Source organism: Neodiprion fabricii, chromosome 3 (genome assembly GCF_021155785.1).
Source record: "Neodiprion fabricii isolate iyNeoFabr1 chromosome 3, iyNeoFabr1.1, whole genome shotgun sequence".
Lineage (NCBI taxonomy): Eukaryota > Metazoa > Arthropoda > Insecta > Hymenoptera > Diprionidae > Neodiprion > Neodiprion fabricii.
The window spans coordinates 95,887-121,062 of NC_060241.1; the positions used below are offsets into that span (position 1 = coordinate 95,887).

Sequence of the window (25,176 nt, forward strand, 5' to 3'; positions counted from 1 at the left end):
ATATGCGTAGTTTCTTATAACAACTTGTAGATGTACATGAAAATTTGTATTTTTTCGATAACAAATCTACAAGATACTACAATTTTTAACGAAAAATTAACAATGATTTATGAAAAACTATTCATATTCAAAATTTTGTACGAAATAATACGAAATGTTTCAATTTCTGTAAAAATTCGTAGTAGTAGAAACTTTCACCAGGGAATAACAATTCAATTTTTCTGGGAAAATTGATGATTGAAACAAGCTGTATAACTGTCGATTACCACATAAGTTTTGTTCTGACGATCTCTTACATTATCCGTACGATATTTTTTCGAACAAACGGCGTCACCTGCCTAAGGTCTTAAAGTTCAGTAGGTCCTTATCGTCAAAATTACATCCTACGACTACACTGGGGCTGGATCGTACGATTGTTACGAATATTGTCAAGAACAGAACAAACCTTGTACTGACTTTGAATCTTAAAATACATCCTGAAGTTGAATTTCCTTTCAGACCGTGGGTCGTGAACTTTCGCCGTAAGTCTCCTGGTTGAATCAACCAGGGTCGCAACTTATTCAAAACCAGAGCGGCCGACTCTGACACCTATGAATAAAACATATCAATTGTTCACCCGTTTTCAAGTCGTACTGAACTAACGATGCAAATTTCAACGGTCACGCGAGTACGATAAGAAAACTAATAACTGCCAAGCGCGCATGTTTTTCGAATTCTGACAATGCGTAATATAGTGAGTTCTTTTTTCAATATTCGCGTCGCTAAAACAAGTGTGCTAACGATGAGTTGAAAACACAAATAATGAATATAGACGCTCTGGCATGAAATTTGGTTCAACGGAGCGGGAAGAAGAACACAGTCCGAACGTACCCTGAACCCTTTGCTCTAAGCCTGAACTGTACATCACGCTCTTGACGTAAAAGATGGACAATCTTCAGGGCCGACCAACTTCCGGTGGATACTTATAAATACAATCACTGTCGACTCATACCTCGACTCAACTGGTCTCACAATCAGTGATGAAACCAGCTCTGTAGAATTCTGTCAATTCCTGCCTATATGCAAAAAGTATGTGTGAACTTTTTTAGCATGAACCTAAATTATTCATGTACGTGAATTTATATATAACTACATCGTGGTTCTTTGGTATTTCAGTAGAAATTAATATTTTTCAGTAAAATCCAATAATATGCCTCTGAGAAAAATTCATAAATTCTGAAATAAACAAAGACGGTACAACGACGGCATTTTGGAGTAGAGAAATATTTTTCTGCAAATCTCTGCAGATGTGCAGTCTCGGAATTTTCGAATTAACGTATTTCTGAAATTCTACTGAAGCCTGCGGATTGATACTTTTTACAGTATAGCGTAAAATTTCAGTAAATTTGGTTTTAGTATCGGCATTTGAGTATTATTGAATGTTTCTCACCCTGGTAAACCTGGAAACTCGTTCCACTCAGCATTCATCCGTAGAAAATTGATAAATTCAACGCCGCGTACATGTAATTCAGTTTTAATAAGCGATTTAAACTTCCGTTCCAATATTAATGTTACATAACGATTTAGCCCATATCGGGGAACACGGAACACGTGGCCACCGAACGAATGAAAAGTGTGGTGAAAATTCTGAATTTCGTCTCCCTCCTAAATTATAGCCTGCGGCGCACAGTGCAGAGTGATTAGTAGGACATTGCAATCAGCAAAGCAAAGTAGATAGATACCCACAACGTAGCGGAATCGGTACACCGTGTATAATGGATTGCAAGTCGTCGTACACATTAACATTATTCGCACTCGCATTGCAATCGTATTTCATTGACCAAACTTTCATTCGTGTCCTCCCCACCCTGCGTTCAATCTCTTTCTTGATTAACGGAGGATTCAAAAACGTTGAACCGCTCCGCATAACTTAATTGCTGCTACCCTCTTGGACTGGCAACATCATAGTTTACACTCGTTAATTAACACTGGCTCACAAATTGACTGATACAAGTAATTCTCAGCAACGAATATTACGAAATACAGAGCACGAGTCGTACCGGTATGGTGTCTCATCGGGCGAGGTGAGTTCCCGCCTATATGCTCGCATCTACTTTGGACACGTACGTAACATACGTTAGCTTGCCTAGATGTAGAAGACGCGCCGATAAGTCGGGTCAAAAGATATTTGGAAGTTCAATTGAGTTTTTTTAGTTGTTAAAATTGGTGAGAAAAGATTTTTCAACAAGCAGACACATATTCGCTGTTCGCAGTCAAGGCAAAGAGGAATTTTCAATGCAAGAATTGAGAGTCTGATTATTTCGAAGAGATGAGAACATTCCCACGACTTCCTACAGTCATTGCTAATTGCAGTATGTAAATGGAAAAAAAAGTGAGCAAAAAGAAAATAGTCTTGGTGTTTTTAAGGTCCTGCTACACCGCGAAAAAGTTTGAGGAAAACAAATAATATCAGGTTTAAAATCTGGTCGTGTATATACGGAATGCTTCATACACGTGTAATGATATGGACGGTCTGATCGGGTTTAAAAAACGTGTTTCTTGACCCAACTTTAACTCGAGGTAAAAAATGACGATTGAAGACGAACAGAATAAGGAGCATATATGTCTGGCGTAGTACGCCTATCCACAACAGCGAACCTTGTGGTTGCGGTTGGCTCCAGCATACTCGCATGAGAACATACAGTATAAGGCTGGTGGTACTGTACGTATAATGTCTAGTTGATTATGAGATGGAGGGGAGGGAACGTTTAGTATCGTTTCGAACGCGAGCAGTTACGGATTCAAACTTGTGTCAATCGCTTCACCGGGTTCCACAATTCGGTTTTCTTTCCGTCTTCAAGCACTCATTACAGGAATAACTAACTACTGCGGCATAGCATTTTCAAAGGTCTGTAGGCTGCGGCACTAGCGAACGATGGTTTAGTCCCCACTTGATGTTTCATCAAATTCCGTAATATGTTTTATGTAACTATCGATAACAGCTCCCTCCCCGCGTGTCGTACATTAGAATCGTTAGCAGAATGAATCTTTTCGGCATCTGCATTTTTATGTAAGTGTAGGGAACGGAGGAGGCGTGTCTGATACGCGAAGGCAAGTAGCATGTTTATAGACGTGGTAACAGTCGGTCAGAGTGAAGCGAAGGTCAATTCTCAGTTCCGCATTTGTGTCTTCCGTTTCCCGCATCAGGAAATCATAGAATCTTTCAGCAAAGTCATACTCATCCGGTAATTAATCGAGACGTGGGAGGTCGCAATCTTTCATTTCACATTTCGATTTTTAGTCGTTGCCGAGTATGTAATAAGCATTATGTCGGGACAGTCGTTCGTTGTTAAGTTTTTCTAGAATTCTGCACAAACTTTAACCTGTATAACGATAAGTCTGCCTCGTATATTGCCCAAAATCGTCACGGCGATAATGTATTAGATCTACCTCGTTATCTATAAAATTTGATATACGTATAGCTGGTACGACGGTGTATACAAGTTTGTCCAGTATATTACAGTACATCATCATATCAAATTGTAACTGCTTGTGATGTGTTTCTTAGAGGGCGGCGGCCGTTCCGTCTCAAGTTTAAATGTAATTATTAAACGTGGACGCGCATTGTTTTCGGCAACTGAAGATCTCTATCTAGATCTCAATCTAGAACATATTCGACACCTGTACCGTGCACCGTATCCCTGTGACATGCGTAAACTTACGTTTACGAATAAGCACTCGTATTAATTATTAGGTACCTACATACATACTGATACGCTGACGCTGCGAGGTTCGCTTAGAGTAGGAATACCGAGTCACACTCACGTGTACTTAATACCTATAATATTTACTGATCGTTGCGTAAATCCAAAGTTGTACAGTTGTACAGTAGAATATGGAATATCCGGATTAATTAGGGCCGGGCCGCCCACTTGTGATTAGCGGAAGTTCGGTATAATGCTGAGTGAAACTACGCTACAAGTAGACAAAGAATTTCAGAAACAGTAGTGCATTATACGTATATATTTGTATTTATATTATATCTGGTCGCGTAATGTGTTACTTTAACACACCTCACATCGCTTGTTAATTACTACCCGGTACGGTCACGGTGAACTGAAAAGTCGCCTCGCATCTTTTTCTCCCAACAGCGTATTTATATATTCGAAAATCACGATACATTGTAAGCGTGAGCATGTTTAAATGATGTCACGATTCGTCCAATCGGAAATTGATATACCTGTACTACAGCGAAACGGTGGAAGCAGAATTAGCGTAGCGTCTAACTAGATCCAAAACCAACCATCCGATCTCCTGATAATTATTCATAGTTTCATAAATTGTATAGTCTCGAGTCTAAACTAAGTAAGCTTTCCGATGGTCAGCCAGATGCCAGCGTAACGCAAACTCGTTCCAAGATGTTTGTAGTAATTCTGTCGTTTTTTTTTTTTTCCTACGTAAACATCACAAGTGCCATCTGATAAATTGTTTGCTTTCCCCTACCCGCGAAATATCCAACACACCGTCTTTTCGTGACCTTGAAAGAGTTATTTCAGACCAGGAAGCGACGGTTGAATCCAGTCGCAGAGAGGTGGAAATCGAGCGGAAATAGTCAAGTTTAAAAACTGTTCGATCTCTGTTTCAGGACAGTCACTTGTGCAATCATGGTTACGGCGTACGCAGGGATCGCGATCTTCGCTGACATTTTTCTTTTTCTCGTCAAAGTGACGTACTTTATCGTCGAGGGTACGTTCCGGATATTTTTTCCCGTCGAGGAGAAGAGCGTCGCCGGCGAAATTGTTTTGGTACGACAATCATTCTTCATTTTACAATTTTAAATACTTTAAAGAGCTACCGGCTTGTCACAGCTACCCGCTTCTCCGGAGAATGTATAATGTTTTGTTTAGATCGATAACCGACTCCGCCCTAGCCGAGGCTATTCCGGTTAATCGTTACGTTATTTGCCGTGTATAACAAAATTAAATAACATGCCCGTATTGCAAACGTTGTGTCATATAACTATAGCCATGGATATCAATGAAAACTTTCGATCCGTCGCGCGCAGGTTACATCCAATCGCAGTTCAGACAATAACGTCGGCTATAATCAAATTTGGGAAGAAAGATCCGTATCTGGTATCATAAGTTGGTCTTGATTAACGCTAATTGTAAAATTCAATCTAGCTTACGGAATGATATTTTTGGAAACGTCGTGAGGTTAAAGATATAAATTTCGCTAGGTACCGCGAAAATCATCGTTGTTCCAACAATAAACCGAATATACCTATGTGCATAAACTGCAACGTGTTTCACATGATGGGCATAGAGAGCGGGAAAAGTTTCCGTGCATTTGAAGTGCACACGATGGTGGTGCAAAATTTTCACCACATGCATTCAAACAATTAATTTCCACACCTTATTGTCAAATTGACTATAGAATATCGTCGGTCCCGCATTTATCGCAGGCTATAATGAAAGCATGATGTAAGAATCTCTTAAAAATCCAGCATATAATGTAATGTGTACCTTGTAGTATACCTAATTCTAGTTGTTGTAATATTACCTTTAATGCAGATTATTCGAAACGAACAGGTAAAACAACCTTACGCGATCGAGTGATATCCATATCCGTGAGTAACGCGACGTATACTATGCTGTATGTGTATGCTCGTACCTACTTGGAATAATTGCTTTGCTAAAGAGTAGAGGTCGCCTCCGGATAATTTATCGCAACAAGTTTTTTTTTTTTTTTTTTTTTTTTTTTCCGTGGTTTAGAATTGATAATTCATATGCATAAATTCGTTCTGCCTACATCATGCTATATTCCACAACTAATGTTCGTTGCCCAGATTACCGGTGCGGGTCACGGGATTGGCAGAGAGCTAGCCTTGCAGTACGCTTCCCTGGGAGCGAAGATTGTTTGTTGGGATTTGAACGAGAAGAGTAACAACGAAACTGCCGAGGAAATTAAGAGAGCGAACGTTGCTTCAGCAGTGTATACCTACAAGTAAGTATAAATCCGGGCAGAAGAGAAACAAAATAAGATATATGTATTCGTTAAGAAATCGCACTCAATCACACACAATCGCACACAATCGCATCGGTGTATGCCTGTACGAAAACATAGGCGAAAGGTGAGGAAAAAAAGTCAGAGCTTCTACGCTAAGTTTTTGAGAAATCTAAGAATATGAGGTGTTTTTCCTCAACTTGCGGAAACGCCAATAATTTTTTGCTTATTATAACTTCAAAATTCACAAATACTCTTGCCGTTTGGCGGGAACGTTTCACAAAGTCGGAACCAGTTCTGAGACGTTCAAGGATTCGGTCGGGCCGATAATACGTGGAATGCCCCGTATGAATAATTAATTCACGCGATTATGCAATGTATAACGAGACAAAAAACAACTGTAGTGTTGAACTTTAATTGAATCTGTAGCATTGTACGCATATAGTTGACTTTGGTACAAATGACGCGTAGTTCCCAATCATATCGTTCAACACCCCTCCTCGCCCTTGCCGTTCTCAACCGCACCGCGGTTAAAAATTAGTATATATATAAGTTTTCAATTTGCATACCAGTGAAACAATTTGTTTGGTAATTTAATAAATTACACTTATCTATATTTCACACACTATTCGTTACGATCAGAAAATGATGTGAAAAATAGTGCGATACGTCGTTATAAGCATTGCTAACTATTCAGTATAATCGCATCAAGTGCCTTTCTCATTCCTCAAGTTTTGACAACCATTTTTAATTTTTACTATTACAGTTTTCTCTGGTTTTATCTGCAGCCATCCATTATATGTTCGTATTTTATCATGCAAATTTCACACTCTTGGAAAAATAGATTGACAAAGTTTACGCCGTGTAGAGTGGGATACTCCAGCGATCCAATCTATCATATTAAATATGTTGTGAAAGTTCTATGCATCTGCAAATTTGATACTTTTACATGCTGTATTATTACACCGGTCAACACGAATTATGAGTCTGGGTTCTAGATGTCAAATTTTGATTTCTTCTATATAATAAATGAAAAAATAGTTTTATTAAATAAAGTTTGTGCTTGCAGAAACCGAGCCGATATTTCGGATTTTAAGAAAAATTACCTATTTCTTCAAACATTTATTGTAACTAACAATCAAACAAACTTCAGGTTTGCATTCGAATCATTTTCATTCAAAAATAATAAATAACAATAAACTACAAATGTAAAAGAATTGGCAAACAAAGTTTAATAATAAATATTTTTCGTACTTCTACTATTGCCGTATGGACTTTCTCGTATCAAACCACAAACGTCATCTCCCATCATGCTCTCATAATACTGCCCCTCATAACGTCGATAACGATAAAGCCCACCACATCATGATGAAAACGTTTTCCTTTTTCTTCTGAATAGGCACCCATATTAGCTGTCGACCAAAGACTTCAAGACTTATTAATCAAACTTAAAAGAGACAAAAACAAACTTCATAAGTAATAAATAAAGGTTTTGGTTATTATTCGACGTATAGAATTGGAAATTGTCGATCTCAATGGAAACTCAAAAAAAAATAAAAATTTCTGCGAACCCAAGTTGTAATCATCCCAAGGATGCATCGATTCGATATTCGATTCCAATATTAAAAGAGGGTTTTAGTTGCCAAGAAATTATGTAGGTGACCCATTTTTTTTAAAACCTCTGAGTAATTTTTCTTTCTTTATCTATGCCTGCACTCGCTTTATCTCAATAATAATGCCATTGATTACCTGAGTAATTATATAGATTTTTGAGAAAACTGATCGAGCTTGTATCTAAAAATTTGAGAGGAAAATTTTTTCTGTTATTTATTTTTACATTTTCACCACCGAATCTCAACTGGTACGGATTTTTCCCATAGACAGAAACACTTTTTACATTCTAGTTCAGTATATGCGCAATTGAAGTTTCCGCTTAGAATTGAAAAATCTCAACTATTGAGCCGTCCGAGTTTTATTTCATTTTGATCTAGGACGTATTATTGTTGAGACAGAGCGTGATGGAAGTATAAAAAAATTTGAGAAAAATTACTTTCAAACTTTCAGAAAATCGTCACCTGCATAAATTCTCGACGAGAAATAAGATCCTTCCTTATTTTGAAGTTTTTGAGAAAAATGGTCAATGAGTTGATAAGTTTTCAACGAACTAATTCTTTTTTCAATTTTGAAAATTGGATGCACCGTTGCAACGATACGGTACATCGAAGTATTGAATTTTCATGTGCATCATAGAACTTTCACCTTATAAGTAAATTCATCCGTCAAATATAATTGCGCAAATTGTGCCCTACGCTTATCCGGATTTTCAGATAAGCCATTTCAGCGAACACTGCATAGATATGCTGCTGAATGGGCCACCTGGTGAAATAACAATTCACAACTTACGATCTCGTGTGTGCTCGCAGCCGTCACAAAAATCTTAGTAAACTGAGGAACGAGCGTAAAAAATGATGAAATGAATGCAAGAAAATTATAACGTATACTCATGCAGAGATTTCGTATTCACTTGCAGATGCGACGTAACGAACAGGGAGGAGGTGTTCCGGGTGTCAGAAAATGTGCGAAAGGAAGTCGGTGACGTGACAATTCTCGTAAACAATGCCGGTATCATGCCTTGTCGTACACTCCTGGATCATACGCCCGAAGAGATACGAAAGATTTTTGACGTGAACGTGATCGCCCATTTCTGGGTAAGATAATTTTATCAATGTATATATAATTCGTAAACAAAATATGTGGTAGATATGTGCTCGGGAAGATTTGGCCAAAAAACAATTCGTTATAAGGTGAGAAAGACACTTTAATTGCTCTACGGTTAGAAGTTCCAGTGTGAATGAATGTATGAAAAACTTGACAAGAAAACAAAAAAATAAAATAACGAAAAAAAGAATGGTTCATCGAAGTAAAAGTTGCATTACATTTATATCTTATATCGTATGCGTATACCGTGCCACGATTTCTAGACGCTCCAAGCCTTCTTGCCGAGCATGATTGAAAAAAATCATGGACATGTCGTGGCCCTGTCGTCGATGGCTGGAATCTCGGGACTTCCGAACCTGGTGCCCTACTGCGGATCCAAATTTGCCGTCAGAGGTGAGCTATGCATATAGTTGGGCAGCAGATTACGGACGTTTTATTTTGCGTAACGATAATTCGCGAAGCGTAAACGCTGGGTGTTTTTACCACGTATGTTTAAAATGATCTTAATGTTGGGTAAGTTTTTTCTATCGGAAAAACATCGGTAGCGATTTAAGAAAATCAATTTGTGTCAATATCTCGGAAGTAATGATACTTACGACTGAACTGATATCATCAACATGCGTCCCCTTGAGAACCATACAAGTATTGTCTCGGAACATTTTCCAATAGAATTTCTAGTTTTAGAGATAATCTAATGTCTGACACACGATGGGATACCCTGCAGTATATAGACGTGGAATTCGTCCAGATATTCCACACTGATACCAGGCCGAAATCGTTAAAAATTATTGTCGACTTGTATGGGAGTTTTAAATCTCCGAATGCCGGCCATCTAAGGGTTAATAAATTTAAACTACGCTTTAATTAGAACTGTACCTATGTAAAGATGGATCAATTAGTTAATTCAGGAAGTCGAAAAAAATTTGTTTCGATCTGACTAACAAGTCTTACAAGGAGATGGGAAGGGTGGAATTCAAAGTATAAGATCATGTAATTGTTGAATCAATGTGCACATTCGAGTTAAGCTTGCATTCTTTGTGACAGACAAAATAACAGCTCAGGTCAGTAAATATCATATTTTTCAAACGATAGAAGAAAAAAGAATTTTGACGGGTTGAAAAAAATGTTGTCATGCCAACTGATCTTTATTCGCGGTGGGCGTGTACCTGTATTCTGCACGCGGATAATTCTGGTCTTTTTTCAATATCTTACTCATACTTGGTTATCATTATTATGCTTGATCAGGATTGATGGAAGCCACGGCGTTGGAGCTGCGGGACTTGATGGCAACGAAAGAAATGAACATTAAGTTCACGTGCGTTTTTCCATACATGGTTGACACTGGGCTGTGCAAAAAACCAAAAGTCAGGTAAGCGACATGCCTAAATTCGGCTGGGTATAGATTCACTGATGTCAGTGAATAGTCGCTGATTTTCAATTACATATCAATATACCGCTGAGAAAAGGCAGTGGCGTGATTATAAAATGAAACTAGTTACTGTAATTACATATGGATATCGGTGAATTCCCAGTGATTCATATTTAGAGAGAACGAGGATCACAGTTCTTTTTTCACGTTACCTACACGTCAACTGGCCTAAATTAATTATTTCGATTAATTCCTCCAGGTTTCCAAGTATAATGTCACTACTTCCACCAAAGGTTGCCGCCACTGAAATCGTTAGGGCACAACGGCGCAACATTCCGGAAGCCTCGATACCTGGCATATTTTTTCATGTCAACAATGTAGCGAGGTAAGCTTATTGTTCGAACTAGAAACATCTAGTCCTTATAAGATTTTAATTATTCATCTTAGGTGGAAGTCGAAAGCGAATTAATTATGATCGTTCAATTCCCGTTACAGGAATTTCCCTACCAAAGTTGGATTGTTGCTGAGGGACTTCCTGGACAGCGGTGTTGAAGCAGACTGATCTTGAATGTCTCGTATAAAGATACGATTGTTAATTTATTTTTAAGGAAAATATTCGTGTACACGTATCAAGATTATTATTAAATAATATTTTATACGTCTTGTCAGCTTTGTACCAAGTCTGCAGACGGTACGTCAGACGTTTATGCAAGTTCGAATTTTACACGCGTAGAGAAATGATACGGTTCAAGAATGTATTCGAATTTTGCAAGCTCTGAAAATGTATATTTATACATGTTAATACCTACGCATTGGTCGTAAAATGACAACGCACGATCGAGATTAATGATAATATTCAAGTTCCAAACATACTGCCAAGAAACAGATGAAAATCGGTGAGAGTTTCGTAATGAACGAATTAAAATTAAAATCTCGTTTGCTAGCACCAAACAGTTACCAACACTCGCGGTGCTTGGTAGTAAATCGATGTATAGTAGTAGTAGTAGTAATTAGAATGTTCATCATTCAACGCTAAGGGATTATCCGATAACCAAGTGTAGTAGTATAGGTATACGTATGTATAAGATGAATTTATGAAATTGCCGAAGGCATATGTATCGTTTATTTTTTTTTTATTTAATATATATATATACATATATATATATATATATATATATATATATATGTATGTATGTATATATGTATATAAAGAAACAATGGAAGTATATACACATCACCAAGCATTGCGCGTGTACATGCGCGCGTGGGTGCGTTACAACACAGATTTATAACGTAAGATTATCGCTAAATTGTACGATCTCTCGGAATTTCGTGAGAATTGAGTTGACTGACTTCCCAGCTGGATAAGCTAAGGACCGATAGTTATGCTACCAGCCCAACTAACCGCACGGTTCTCTCTATTTCTCCTTGCGGTATTTATGTCACAGATATATAAATATATAAACTATATTTAGTTGAAAATTCAACAAAGAGTGATAAACACTTTGCGCATCTATTTTACTGTATACCACGCACGATGCCGTGCAAAAGAAATTAAAAAAAGTACTTTCACCCATATTGTGCGCATGGCATCGTGTAAACTTTGGTGTCAAGTTAATCTTTCAAGAGATCTTTAAAAACGTTGCCAAGTCCCTCGTAACCAGTTAGCCCAATTTTCGCCCCGGCAACTTTGCAAGCAAAAGTAACGGCGTTTTGCAAAACAGTGCAATCTATAAACTCCGTCAGACTCACTTCAAGGCTTTCGATGTTGTAATTTTGTGTTATTTTACGCTTCACCTCGTTCAACTGTAACTCTGTATTCGGATCTGACTGGGCTTCTGCGCCTTTAGTGTTTCTTGCGAGATCAGAGTCGTTTCTGTTTGACAATGTTGGCTGTAGCTTGACTCTGTTCAGATAAAAAAGTATCGCTGCGGTAAACGTGTCCCCAGCTCCCAGGCTGTCAATAATCTTGTGTGGGGGGAACGCAGGTGATTGGACAATTCGGCCATCGGGCGTACGCGCCATGGCACCCCTGTCGCCCCATGCACAAATTATGGTTGCTCTGCGTAATAAATATACATAAGTATGAGAAAAAAAAGATCTCATCACAGCGCAAGTGGGAGGGACTGGATGCGTTAGGTATGGACTTGGCATGGATATAATATGTGTAATATATTAAGATTTTTGGGTGGAAGACGTACTGACCCGGACTTGGCTTCCTGAGATATTCTTCTCAGTGTTTCGGTCATATTGTCAAATCCTCTAAATTGGGCAAATGTTCTGCCGACGAAAGTGACGTCTACGTAAGGCAGCAGGTCCAAAAGCTGCTCGTCAGATTTTTCCAACTCAATGCTAATAGTGATCGGCATTGAAAGTGCAGGATCGAGACGATTTTTAATGTCCTTCGAAGCCAATTTCACCGAGTTATTGTACGTCTCTACATGCTTGATCATAGACAAAACCGTGCCCACGTTCCTTCCCTAGAAAAAGGACAGTCGCGGTCAAAGTTCGGGGCTTGAGCTTACAATAATCAATGATGAATGAATTAAGTTCATGTGCGAAGAACAGTTTGCAAGTCATTCTAAAGCGGATGTAGCAATGGGTAATATACCAACACCTGCAGCTTAAGGCGGCACGTATTCGGGAGCGTTAATTTTTATTCGAAATTCGTAAATGTCGTAAATTTTAACCGAGTGAAAATAAGAATGGGCGAGATATATATATGAGCGTAGATCTTGTCACCTCTATGCATGAAAATAAATAGTAGCAAGTATGAGAGAACCTCTACAAATACAATGAAATGCCCTTTCACAGTTGCATAAACTTCCAAACTTAGTCTGCTACTCAAATATGTATATTCTATCCGCATTGGGACAATAAGACTGCCACTTTATTTTTTTTCGTTAATCTATGCATATCTCAACTTGAATAAGTAGAGTTTTGAGAGTGTTGTAGAGAATTTCGTTGTTTAAAAAACAGCTTTAAGGCCTACGTTTCTAATGTAAACATTAGATAAACCTTACGGGCGATTAATAATAGATTGTGCATCAAGTAATGAAAAGTTGGTTCCTTTATGTCGAGCGTAAGTTTTCGCAAGGGTTTCGCCGGCAACTCATATTACAAATACGCGAGGCGAAAGAGACTCGGTCTCTATAGTGCGGACGAAACTTTTTGTACCAAAGTACGAAAAGGTGCACTTTCAAGTACTAGGACGTAATGCAGAAACGATTACTTCAAGTACGGAACGCAGAAAAGATAACACGCGTAAATCATACTAGCGTTACATGTCAAGTCTCAAACGGCACAGTTAAGACGTCGCGGGCAATTAAAAATTTGTAATCGATCAAGCACCCTCCTAACCGCGGACGAAAATACTCGCGTTTGTCAGGACTTGTTTATCAATATAAACTAAGAATTTACACCATGAGTGGGAAAGAAAAAAAGTCTAGTAAAATAACATAGTTTAATACAACTGTACTGACGGAATAAAAATATTGAGTATGAAGATTAGCATTTTATCTATCGAATTATTACATTACTCTCTCAAATTGAAAAAAGAAAGTAGCACTCCAACTATTTTTATCAACATCTCTTCATTGAACGTGAAATTGATGAGTACTTATAACAAAATAATATCCCTCACACCGGCAATAGATATTCGTGATTCCAAAAATTTGTAAACCATTGCTTTCAGACCGAAAATAGCTAGTACTGGAAAAAAATTATCAATGTGTATCATTAAAACCCCATATGTACTGCTTTTCTGATTTACGCAAAGGGTGGCAAACTACTCAAAGCCTGAGGTGGCCGAAGGTATCTGTGACGCATGATACTAATACGCGCGTAGTACCCTACAAGTTATATGTATAAATTTTGACGCTCGCTGAACGATATATGCGGATCCTCGTTTGTATTTCAGAAGACGAGACTGGTGCTTGACAATACAATTATGGAGGGTAGAGGCAAGGAGGATTATGCCTGTATATACAAAGTGTTATACTTACGTAAAGTAGAGTACATATAAGATGGCGTTGCTGTAGCAAAAGTAAGACGTTTAAGAGAAAGCGCCAAGAATTGATAGAGTTAGGATACAATTAAACGGAAAAAGATAAATATCCGCTTTGTGAAGGCGCTATTTTCAAAAAACTTATTAAATGACATTTTAAAGTCTCAATTAAATAAAGTTATTTGTTCCAATTATTAAATCTGTCGTTAAAAATTTGAATTTCGTTTTATAATAACGTCTTGTGGTAAGTCTTTAGGATGTATCGAGTATATTTTCATTTCACAACGTTAGCAGTTGACCATGCATTTACATGTAGGCACTTTTATCAACTATCTAGTCACTACAACTACTCTGTAACATACTTCACTTCATCTATAACGGCCAAGTTCAGATTGAACCCTTATTGCTTATCAGCGCTATTCCGGTGACTTATTGAACCACTATTTGCTGCTTTGTGGCGAACACTTTTCCAGGTGAAAACCCACATGACATTGTCCGCCTTACCTCCAACCTCCACAAATACAATGCCAAGTTCAGGGAAACATGAAGGTAACATGCTGGGTAACAGGCATTTTTTTGTTGCATAATTAATCCAGTCATCAGTGAAAATACGCACAAAAATTAAGATTCCTTCGGAAAAACGGTAGATAGTTGTAAATGTTTGCAAAAATTGTTTGACCAAAATCACAAAACGTGATTTAACCCGGCATTTGTACAAAAACTGATGATAATTAGTGCTTATAACGTGATGTAAGAGTTGTTCAGCAGATTTTAGTGTGCGAATGTATTAATCTCGCATCCGCTGCATATTTGCACATGAAAAATAAGTAGAGAATTCACCTCAAAATGAATCCAACTATATTCTTCCAAATTTAATTTCTCAAAATTTTCCAAACTCAATTCTGGCAAATTCGGATTGTAGTGCAGAATAGTTCGACTTCCCGAATTAAGGCTCAGGATGACTGTTGAAGTTGGACAGCCAAATCCTTCCACCGTCGGGCAGTGTGCAAAGTTTATTTTACATTTGCGCATATCATCTTGTAAAAAATTTAAATGCTGCTCCGCGCTTAGTGTACCCAAAAACTCGCACGAATTCCCAGCTTCAGATAGAACGGTGCAGTTGTTGGAAGCATTTCCTCCGCGCTGCCACCTGTGCGCGACGCATCTTTAAAGGAAAATAATTCATTTCATGGTTTTGAAGAACCTTCAAAGCTAGCCTCTTATGTTTAACAGGCGAAGAAAAGCTGATGACAATGCCGAAGCTGATCTCAGATGTGAGTTTGAAACATGACAAATGCGATTGGTGAATAGTCGTCTGTTCACTCGCAGAACAAATTGCGAAAATAGTATGTTGTGTATGAAGGAGGCAAACTCGGTTCTTTTCGGGCCAAGCGTAAGCAAGTTGTAAATACGCGGAGCGGAAAGACCGTTGCCTTCTTGATACCACACTATACTTTACATAACAAAAGTATGTTACGCGTTTTTTCGCGAAGCACGAAATCGAGGTCAGAATCGCGTAATGCCAGATTTTTTTTGCGATTACGCATGCGCGGAGGAGTTGAAAGTAATACTTTCTGGCTGCGCGCATGCGCGTTGGCAGACTGACTCTACCGTCATAGCAACGGATCATACTTTGTGTACGATAAACACGTATGAAAAAAGTTCGCATAAAACATGCTTGCGTTATATAATTAGTGATTAATTTGACCAACACCTTGTGCATATCTAGCCTACAGATTCGACATATTGATTTTACATTAAAAACTGAGAAAACAACCGTCCCGAAGTCAAGGAAACGATGACGCATGTTCCTTCGAGTTTATGGAATGAGTGTTGAGAGACGGCGAGTGGAACTAGAGCTATGTCAACTCGACACCGTATCGGTAATTTGATCAAATCAAAAAGCGAGATTAAACAGTGAAGGAATTTCTTCCGAAAACTTCCATACGGTTGGGATATACCATCCAGGGATTGGTAACCCTGATATGATCACTGTCAATTCGGCGTTCTCGATACGGTTGAGGCATGGTGGGAAATTGGATTTAAGGTTAGCAAAAGAGGTTTGACCGGCATATAAATAGGCACCCCAACAAGCGAAAATTATGAAAGCGTGACGATAATAACGCTAAGATTCGAGAATGACGAAGTGAAGATGAGTGAAGTACATCTGTATGTAGATATTCATGTATATGTATACAGGACGCATACGTGTGCGTGACTTCGTCTATACATGCATGCTTATATAAATTCACGTGCAAGACGTATGTATGTAGGCATACCTCTGATCGCTGTCCTCAGCTGGGAATTGTTTGCAAACTTGCACAATGTCCAGGCAGATCAGGCCGACACAAAGTATTTTAGGTTCATTGGGCTCAGGTGGAGGCGACGTACCCACGATCTTTTCGTAAAAACTTGAAATCATCTCCTTCTTGATAAACATACACACACACACACACAAGTATATACGTATGCATTTGCCGTTGCATCTACATACATTTATGTATTGTACACAGGACGTCACAGGAAGTAATACTTCCTGGCGCAGACGCAGAGAACTTGAGAGAGGAGTGAACACCCGTAGACTGAAGATTGCTAAAGACAGCCAGCCACGAGTATCAGTTTAAAGCAAGCGAAAGGACACGGGGATAACGCCGATAACGGCAATGCCCTACACTTACCGATTCGCTCATGGGGGTTACAATATTGACAATGAGTCAGTACGGTAAAAAATTTCTATCTCGCAATTGCCCGCACTTAACTGACTGTCTTTAGCAATCTTCAGTCAATACGTTCAAGTTTCTGTAATTTACCGTTACATACCTTTGTGGACGCACAAAAAGGACGCCATGCGCGCTATGTTATTAATGGTTCTAATTGACATTCATGGTATTTACGATGACGTAACATTCGCCTAACGTTGTATAATATCAGCGTAGCGGGATATTTTGAATAAAGGCCTTATAACCGGCCTGGTAAAAATATTTTTGTTCCAGAAATATTTATAAAATGCACAGTACCTCAATGTCTCATAACTTTTGACTCTGAACCCTCTGTGAGATCAGCCTACGGTGCATAAGGTATAAGACGTAAGACGTGGTCCGACTGGCCCTAGGTCGCGGTGATTTTATTGTCATAGTACAGCGGCAATTCGCCAGAGCCTCACGCGCCTACAACGCTGGTGTAAACAATAATGGCGTCGTTGTATTTACGAAAGCTGACACTTGACGGGGGATAAACTTCCGTTTAGCTCATACCTCCGTTCGATCTGAAACTTGTTATACTTAGGTATTTCGATGCGCTGATTAAGAATATGATATTCAAAATTGGCGCAAATTTTATTTTCGATGTCATATCGAAGAAAAGTCGTTTTTAAAATTTTTTTTGCGTTTATTGCGATGAATATGGACAGTGGAGAAAAATGTTTCAAGTAAAAGTTGTAGACCATGAAAGGATCAAAATTTTATGTCTCTTACGTTTTTTATGTAGAACCTCGGATTTTTTTTATGTATCTCGAATGGTGTGTGGGACATAGTGGGGTGGGTGCGGGGCATCTGGGATGGTGGGTGGGAAATAGTGGGGTGGGTGCGGGGCATCTCGGATGGTGTGTGAAACATAGTTAAGTTGGCGCGGGACACGATACAGGGAATCTGCATCAGCATTGTATTGTATTGTATTGCAATCGAAGTAGTTTTGGCGAAAAAACAAAAAATTCCGATGATTTTTGTATTTCTCTCCCAAATTACCGATTCTACATGAAAAACGTAGGAGAGATGAAATGTTCATTTTGTCATGATCTACAACTTTTATCTGAAACATTTTCCTCCACTTTCCATATTTATCGCAATAAACGCAAAAAAAAATCGGAAACCTAGTTTTCTTCGATTTGACATCGAAAATAAAATTTGCGCCAATTTTGAATACCATATTCTCAATCAGCGCATCGAAATACATTAGGACACCAAGTTTCAGATCGATCGGAGGTATGGGCTAAACGGAAGTATACCCACGCCAAAAAATGTCGATCACAGTATACTGTACTGCGTTCCGTTTTAAACAGTAACCAGTATAGCTAACTATAAAGGAACGGCTTCGCAGTATACTAAATGGACGTCACACTTTACAGTGCTCGCAGTGTATATCGGAACATACCCGTAAATACATACGCCTCCAGTAATCAGGGTTCAATGGGGAACCACACTGCCAACTCTTGAAGCCTGGTGGCAGCACCATCGTTGGTTTAAAATTCAAATTCAAGCATACAATATTACGTTAAAATTCATTTTCCTTTATAGAGGATCTTTTTTCTTCACTTGGAGAAAAGCAGCATGGTAAATTAACCTGTTTAAATTCTTCAATCGTCCAAACCAAATACTTTTTCATTTTGCATCACCGGAATTTCGCGGCAAGGTAGACCAACGATTGTGCGCCACCTGCAATCAGCTTGACAACTGTGGTCCCCCATTGGGTTCAAACGGATTGACGCTTTGTGGGACTTTTGCTGTTGCAACGCCATCTCTATTGTACTCTATTTTATGGACACTTACTTGACACGGAGATAGTCCTCCTTACCTTTATGCTTCATAAGTCAATAGTTCGAATTGCGAGGGAATCGTTCGAATTCGATGAGGTAAGTTTCGAATTGAAATTACTTCATTATAAAATTAATAGCTATATTCGCACTTTTGGCTGGATTGAAATCCGACAACAGGAGACGTGCGATATTTGCGTTGTTACGGTACGGTCTGCACGTGCCGAAATACGGATTTCAATTGTTCTACATAATGATCGTCTTATGTTTGAAATTTATTTACGGAGAAATCACGTACGAAAGGCAAACTTTTAGACCCACCTGATTAGAAACATAATTTCAATAAGTATCATCGTATATACGAACGAATTGAGTGGTCGAGATGTACGACGATTGCCTGCTTCTGTCTATGCGGTTCCCGCAGAAACTTTGGAGAATTGTGAACGAGTGCAAAACAGGGGCGATTAGGTGGAGCGTCAATGGTGGGACGATATTATTGGACTATAAAATGTTTCAAGACGAATATCTGAAAGCCCCAAATTCAATATTCAAAACGAATAACATAACGAGTTTCATAAGGCAGCTTAATCTCTACGGATTTCGTAAAGTTACCTCGCACAATCGTGACCCAATGTGCAACTCCCTTAACCCCGACGTCCACGAATTTTTGCATGAAAATTTTCGCGCAAGTCGTACCGATCTCCTGACAAAAGTATGCCGAAGGACTGGTGCGGGAAAAATCAAGATTTGCGACCACTTCCGAACCAAACATTCCATTAAACGTGAAATTGGGGATAATAATGAGGTCCGCGTAATTTCGCGGTTGCAAATGTGCCAGGTATCAACGTCTGTACATACATAGGGGCGTTGAATGGAAAACGTGACTTGACCTAATCTTAAATAATAATAGAAATTGTCAGTTAACCTGTCGATGTTTACTCTTATTAGTTTGCCCTGACAGAGGCCCTGCAGCAAGTGACGCGGGAGTATCATCGTGAGAAATTCTGGGAAAACGCAATAAGAGACGATCCATTGGCAGAACTATCAAATTCTCAGGAAGCAGGTGAATTGTTGAATAACTTACCAAAAAATGCAACAGTGCAATTTTTTTTTTTTTTTTGCTACTTTGGCTGCGGTTGCAGATTACAAGATTGAAAATATTTTCAGGTAGCATCGGAGTTTGGGTATCAAGTATAAAATTCGGTGTCAACGAAGCCGCGAAAGATTTGAATTTCAATGACAAGTGCGATTCAAGGTTTGCTTCGGAACTGTTACGTTATACACAATTAGCATGTTTCATTTGCTCATATGTATTAAATTGAATAAATTCCATTTCAGTCGTCAACATGAGCAGCAAAGTAGAGTTGTCTGACTTCTGTGACTATTCTATGGCTAGCCATTCCTCTCAGAGAAACAGATACTAAGAAAAAAAATAAATAAATAACAAAGTTACCATATGATTCGACACTGAGTGTGATTCTTTATTTTTAGTATCTTAATGATTTCTTGATGTACCAAGATATTATTTAAAAATTGAGAATAATTATATGTATAATCACATACATTAGTGTTACTTTTTCTGTTTCTTTTTCTCAGCTTCAGCCTCTTTTTCTTTTTCAATTTCTGTAACGTATTCACCAATTGTTTCAACATCCAGCATCTGAAAACAGATCAGCGAGCAACCATAAATTATTGTCCGCATGTTCAATGTGTAAGATTTTTGCAAATCAAATTTGCATCTTCATGGGACACTTTTCATCCTTTTGTCACATAGATGTTATTACAAAGTCCTGTGTACAATATGTATTTAGCTTCATCATAGAACTTACCTGCAACGGCTGACCACGGCGCATTACAGCTATCTCTAAATTCTTTTGTCCAGACTGGACAACTTCTAGCAGCGCTCGAATGGCAAGTTTCATGGTACCTTTCTCAGTTGTTACTTCTTCAGGAGAGTAATACTTCTCAAGGAATTCACGGACTGTTGTGGCACTGCGTCCTGTAGCGTTAGCCTTATATTCAACAATGCAAAAAGTTGTTGTTTTACTGGGAACTGCTTATGTGGAATGTGAAGCGATGTATTTCTGCCTTGCATTGAATTATGGAAATATAAACCGTAAAGGCAATCTGCAAAATATCTCACCTTCCATTCAAAATAAGTTCCAGATGGATCGGTTTGGTACAAGTGAGGTACACCATCATAATCAAAACCTGCCAATAAGCATGATATTCCAAAAGGTCTGCGGCCATTGCTTTGAGTGTATTTTTGCTTCAACCCTGCAAAATCAAACATAATTGACGGCATGAGAATATCGAATTTGTGACTATTGATTTAAGGTATAATTCTGTTACATGTATCACTGTTTTTAGATTCAGTTTTACCTGCTACGAATCGTGTGATATATTCCAAAGTCACAGGGTCCTCAACAGTTAACTTGTGACTCTGGCATTCAATTTGTGCTCGATTTATTAATACTCTTGCATCAGCGGTTAAACCTATAAATACGGAATCCAGCAATTAGTCATATTGTATTAGATATTGATATATAGTAACAAAGTCATTGACGTAATAATACAAGTAATATACATGTTTTTCATACCTGCGAAAGCCATCACAACGTGTTCATCCAGGAGACATATTTTTCGAACTGTTCGTTCCTCTTGAAGTTTGGCCACTGATTTTTTCTCCACACCCAATACAACAACATCGTTGCCGCGAACGCCAACCTTGAACCAGTGCTCTTACGTATGAATTCAATAAGCTAAGAGGCGTTCAGAGAAATATCAGGAGTACAATGAATAAAGTTCGTGGCAAAAATATGTTTTTGAATCGAGCAATCCATGTGGTTGAGAAAATAAGGGCACACTTTTTCTTGAATGCCAATTCAGTGAACAAGCAGCCATAGAGGTTTTACGATTACGGAATATGACGGAAAATACGATTGATCTATTCGTCCACGTCTGTGTAAATTAATAACAATTGACAAGAGACCGGCGTATAGGTTATTATTATACAGGGCACATCTACTTACCGCTGTTGATCCCTTTTTCACTGCTTCTTGGGCATATTCAACCTGCAATAAGTGACCGTCAGGTGAAAATACCGTAATTGCTCGATCGTAACGAGACCCCATATTTTTATCGTGTAGAACTACTTAGAAATAGCGTTTACTTTTACAGTGACTCTACTCTTTTTCACTTTCGAGGATTCCGTATACCAGAGGTTGAGTGTATCTCACATTTCGATGAAGTTAGCACAGAATGACAAGTGAATTCTCAATTCGAATACACGTAGCCATCTCTGACTATTTTGCTGAACCCATAGACCACACCGGAAAATCGTCGACATGTTAAATGGCTGCTACGCCGCCCTACCGGGATTAAATCGTACTCTTTAAAGTGTTCAAAATCGTCGATTTAAAACCTATACACATCAATAGAAAAGGGCAGAATATAATTGTCGGTATATCAGCGTTGACTGAGATGTCAGTTAACTATATCGACAATGTGCATTTTGGACTGAATTTTTTTGGTAAAAAAACTCCCGTCAGGCAGGATTTCTTTCACATAATATAGAATGCGCTCCGATATTAGCTCCCACTGTTGTCAACAATCTTTTATCTCTTTTAGATTGCCGAGTTCGTGCGAACGCACTGGGACGGGCCCATAGTAACGATGACTAGTCGCACTCGGTGCGCACTAAAGTGCGATTTTCCCAGTTTTTAACCAATGGCTGTAGCGATTTGCTTGAAAACACGCAAGTACTGCAGACTGTTGATAACCACGGACTTATAGACGGATCCCAAAGCATGGACTTTAAGCTATGATTTCCGTGTTGAAAACAATGCACGACGCCGCCGGTACCGTAGGTAGTGACGGGAACGTCATGAGGACTTCACCTTAATGAAGATAACTATAAACCACGTGCTAAGAAGTGAACGACGCATCTCAATGTTACAGACGTTGTAGAGAATCAGTTTGTAACTTCTATTATACAGTATGTTGTAAATCCATATTTCTTTTTTCATGAATTTTTCTCACCGCATTTAACGGTGTAATCATTCATTCGCCAACCACTATGGATTCTTCAGGCAGTGCTCACCGTTCAAATTCTGTTGAGGAAAGCACCAGAAACGTAATAGGTGGTAAGCAAAAATGATCTTGCATCACAATTAACACGTTTGCATCTTACATATACAATCAAACCCCACCATCAGCGAAGCATTTCTTTGTAACTGGTGACAGATAACCTATTTCGAAAGTGTATGCAGCCAAAAATACCAATCTTTCAGCTACATTGAAGGAGCAAAAGGCAGTGCTTAGAAAAGAGATTCAGGAGCTGGAAGAACTTAATTTCCAAATAGAATGTTGCCTTAATATTTCCAAATTTGGTGACATCAAGCATCTATTTGACTTTTCCACACAATCCCTAATCGTACCTTCGAAGAGATTACCTGACACTGACACAGAATACATTGACCAATTGTATCGGCTTGCAGGAATGCACTGTACCAAGTTTACTGAAAATGAATACATTTTCAATTTTGTTTCATCGAGTGTTGATACTGCGGATCGTATTTACACAGTACAAGTTACTTGTGTCTCAGACAAGCTAAAACTTGGCAAATGGGTGATGCCGATGTCAATAAATATGAACAGTATTCTTCTACAAACTCCACTAACGAGAACCTGTGATTTGAAATCCTTTTTAATGAACTGTAAACACCACATCGAATGTTACACTAACAGAGTGAAACAGTATAATGAGTTGCAAGTAAATAATTAAGTTCTACCCATATGATTCCAAATGCTTTGTCGATTGATGAAACAAACTACAGCGGTATGCATACGTAGTCTAAACATTAGTATTTCAGGTTTTCCTGACAGATCAATCAGGGTGCTGTTTGGATTCAAACTTTGGACATACTCTTATTTCCTTGACATTGTTTGGTATGCAAGAACTGGATTCCGGAAACCTATACAATATTACATTACATTTGGTATATAAGTCTGACAGAGTTCGACCGCATGAAATGAAAATTGATTCTTTGGATTCAAAGAACTTGAAGCGTACTACGACAATTAAATTTAAAGCATACTTTAAAAATTTCAAATGTTCTGCTTTGAAAAAAGGATTCCAAAAAACTACTACTGCGATAGAAACTCATGTAGCATGGACGAAAGGAAATTACCAAAATGCTGAAGAACTAGATTTGAGTGTAACTGGAATAGAGGTAAGACTAATAACTGTATATATTGATTTCATTTAAAAGTTCAATTGAATAAGTGTTAAACCTGTAAAAATCTAAAACATTGATATCTCAAGCAATTTTATCATATCCTCAAGCTTATTCAAACTTTTGCTGTAGTTGACAGGTACAAAAAAATGTATCGCACTAGTGAATCCTTTTTTTTCTCCATTGTAGCAATTCATGGCTGCATTGTGCTCCTGTTATTAATATTTTAAAATTTTGCTCTCGAAAAGGAAAAATGTGTAAAGTTATACTATTTGGTTATACTATATTTGTATTGCTCATTTCACTGTTTATTGATGTAACATTCTACTCCATCAAATTTTTAGGGTGGCAGCACACCAAGCGCAGAAGATGGTTCTGCAACTAAATCGAGAAGAGTTGGAAAGAAATTAATTAATCGTCAGTCGAATCATAAAAATGCAAAGGTATCTTTACACAGTTATGAATCGGCAACTAGAAAACCGAGTTCTGTTGGTCCAAATTCAGAACTGGTCGAAACCTGTCATTTAAGTATGCCTAATCCAGTATATCAAATGAAGGAAAAATATGGCAAAAGAAAAGGTAAACGGCAATCAACGAATAATACGCCAAAATCAAGAAATGAAGCAGCCCATACTTCAGCTGTGCCTAAATCTTCAAATGAAAAATTAACATCTATAAAAAATTTGAGACACAACTCTAACCTGAAACAGAGTACTTTGCGATTTGAAATTGAAAAAAAAAATGAAATACAAAATGAAACACCTACGACAGAGTTGCTAACATCGACCAGGGGCAAAACTGTATCACAAAAATTAAACATGAACTTGACTGGATTGAAAAATCACAAGTTTGGTACCAGTACCCCGGTATCCAATTTAATTCGGAACAAGAGGCAGTTTGTTGCCGATGATAATACTGAAGTAAGCCCTATCATATCAAAGCGCATTACAAATTCGAAAAGAGGACGAAATGTGTAAAACGTAAATAACTAGGATATGCACATATTTTGTTTCAATATATATGTATATATTTATTTTTTTTCAATACATTGCGCCATTACAAATATAAGGTGGGATAGATCCCAGGTAGAATATTCTTGTACGCAAATGTTATTGCGATAACGTACAAATTTAATCAGAAAAGAAACACGCATTTGTAATAAATCAGATTATATAGATTACAGGCTCTTGTGTGTACTCTGAAATTTTATCACACACGAATAAGGTTTCATAGCAAAACCTTCTCTTGTTGGTAGAAACAACTACCACCGCTCGTTACATTAGTCACATAAGCCATGGAATATCGTGTTTGAGTTTTGTGACACATGCATATC

The 25,176-nt window shown here is 38.2% G+C and overlaps 5 protein-coding genes across 24 annotated transcripts; 3 read left to right on the top strand and 2 right to left on the bottom strand.

Annotated features, from left to right (window-relative positions):
* The first annotated feature begins 923 nt into the window (after positions 1-923).
* On the top strand, positions 924-10,874 carry LOC124178074 (epidermal retinol dehydrogenase 2-like). Of its 6 annotated transcripts, none has more exons than XM_046561197.1 (8): positions 924-1,068; positions 4,625-4,784; positions 5,828-5,985; positions 8,516-8,693; positions 8,967-9,096; positions 9,949-10,072; positions 10,332-10,457; positions 10,568-10,874. In XM_046561197.1, exons 2-8 carry the CDS (start codon positions 4,644-4,646, stop codon positions 10,632-10,634), a joined length of 924 nt encoding a protein of 307 aa, XP_046417153.1. In that variant the 5' UTR covers positions 924-1,068; positions 4,625-4,643; the 3' UTR covers positions 10,635-10,874. The 6 variants fall into 6 exon arrangements, with proteins under 6 accessions (XP_046417153.1, XP_046417149.1, XP_046417148.1 ...); XM_046561193.1 differs by lacking the exon at positions 924-1,068 and adding an exon at positions 2,029-2,063; XM_046561192.1 differs by lacking the exon at positions 924-1,068 and adding an exon at positions 2,065-2,102.
* Positions 10,875-11,220: 346 nt separating this feature from the next.
* Positions 11,221-16,916, bottom strand: LOC124178073 (ketohexokinase-like). Of its 3 annotated transcripts, none has more exons than XM_046561190.1 (5): positions 16,899-16,916; positions 16,358-16,506; positions 14,919-15,243; positions 12,278-12,552; positions 11,221-12,134 (listed from the first exon to the last, which is right to left on the bottom strand). In XM_046561190.1, the coding sequence occupies exons 2-5, from the start codon at positions 16,498-16,500 to the stop codon at positions 11,687-11,689; spliced, it is 1,191 nt and encodes a 396-aa protein (XP_046417146.1). In that variant the 5' UTR covers positions 16,501-16,506; positions 16,899-16,916; the 3' UTR covers positions 11,221-11,686. The 3 variants fall into 3 exon arrangements, with proteins under 3 accessions (XP_046417146.1, XP_046417147.1, XP_046417144.1); XM_046561191.1 differs by lacking the exon at positions 16,899-16,916 and adding an exon at positions 16,889-16,897; XM_046561188.1 differs by lacking the exon at positions 16,899-16,916 and adding an exon at positions 16,757-16,783.
* On the top strand, positions 14,502-20,082 carry LOC124178077. Of its 11 annotated transcripts, none has more exons than XR_006869728.1 (4): positions 16,282-16,292; positions 18,638-18,705; positions 19,555-19,669; positions 19,774-19,978. XR_006869728.1 is itself a non-coding variant. In XM_046561210.1 (4 exons), exons 1-4 carry the CDS (start codon positions 18,652-18,654, stop codon positions 19,976-19,978), a joined length of 291 nt encoding a protein of 96 aa, XP_046417166.1. In that variant the 5' UTR covers positions 18,436-18,651; the 3' UTR covers positions 19,979-20,082. The 11 variants fall into 11 exon arrangements, 5 of the variants coding, with proteins under 5 accessions (XP_046417163.1, XP_046417167.1, XP_046417164.1 ...); XR_006869733.1 differs by having other exon boundaries at positions 19,568-19,669; XM_046561210.1 differs by lacking the exon at positions 16,282-16,292 and having other exon boundaries at positions 18,436-18,705; positions 19,774-19,861; positions 19,945-20,082.
* Positions 19,700-21,938, bottom strand: LOC124178076 (proteasome subunit alpha type-7). 2 transcript variants are annotated; one of them, XM_046561205.1, is made up of 7 exons: positions 21,639-21,938; positions 21,207-21,333; positions 20,989-21,102; positions 20,750-20,883; positions 20,436-20,618; positions 20,170-20,266; positions 19,700-20,026 (listed from the first exon to the last, which is right to left on the bottom strand). In XM_046561205.1, the coding sequence occupies exons 1-6, from the start codon at positions 21,738-21,740 to the stop codon at positions 20,177-20,179; spliced, it is 750 nt and encodes a 249-aa protein (XP_046417161.1). In that variant the 5' UTR covers positions 21,741-21,938; the 3' UTR covers positions 19,700-20,026; positions 20,170-20,176. The 2 variants fall into 2 exon arrangements, with proteins under 2 accessions (XP_046417161.1, XP_046417160.1); XM_046561204.1 differs by lacking the exon at positions 19,700-20,026 and having other exon boundaries at positions 20,064-20,266.
* Positions 21,939-22,354: 416 nt separating this feature from the next.
* On the top strand, positions 22,355-25,017 carry LOC124179125. 2 transcript variants are annotated; one of them, XM_046563232.1, is made up of 4 exons: positions 22,355-22,751; positions 22,899-23,380; positions 23,481-23,840; positions 24,188-25,017. In XM_046563232.1, the coding sequence occupies exons 1-4, from the start codon at positions 22,685-22,687 to the stop codon at positions 24,818-24,820; spliced, it is 1,542 nt and encodes a 513-aa protein (XP_046419188.1). In that variant the 5' UTR covers positions 22,355-22,684; the 3' UTR covers positions 24,821-25,017. The 2 variants fall into 2 exon arrangements, with proteins under 2 accessions (XP_046419188.1, XP_046419189.1); XM_046563233.1 differs by having other exon boundaries at positions 22,356-22,751; positions 23,106-23,380.
* Positions 25,018-25,176: the final 159 nt, after the last annotated feature.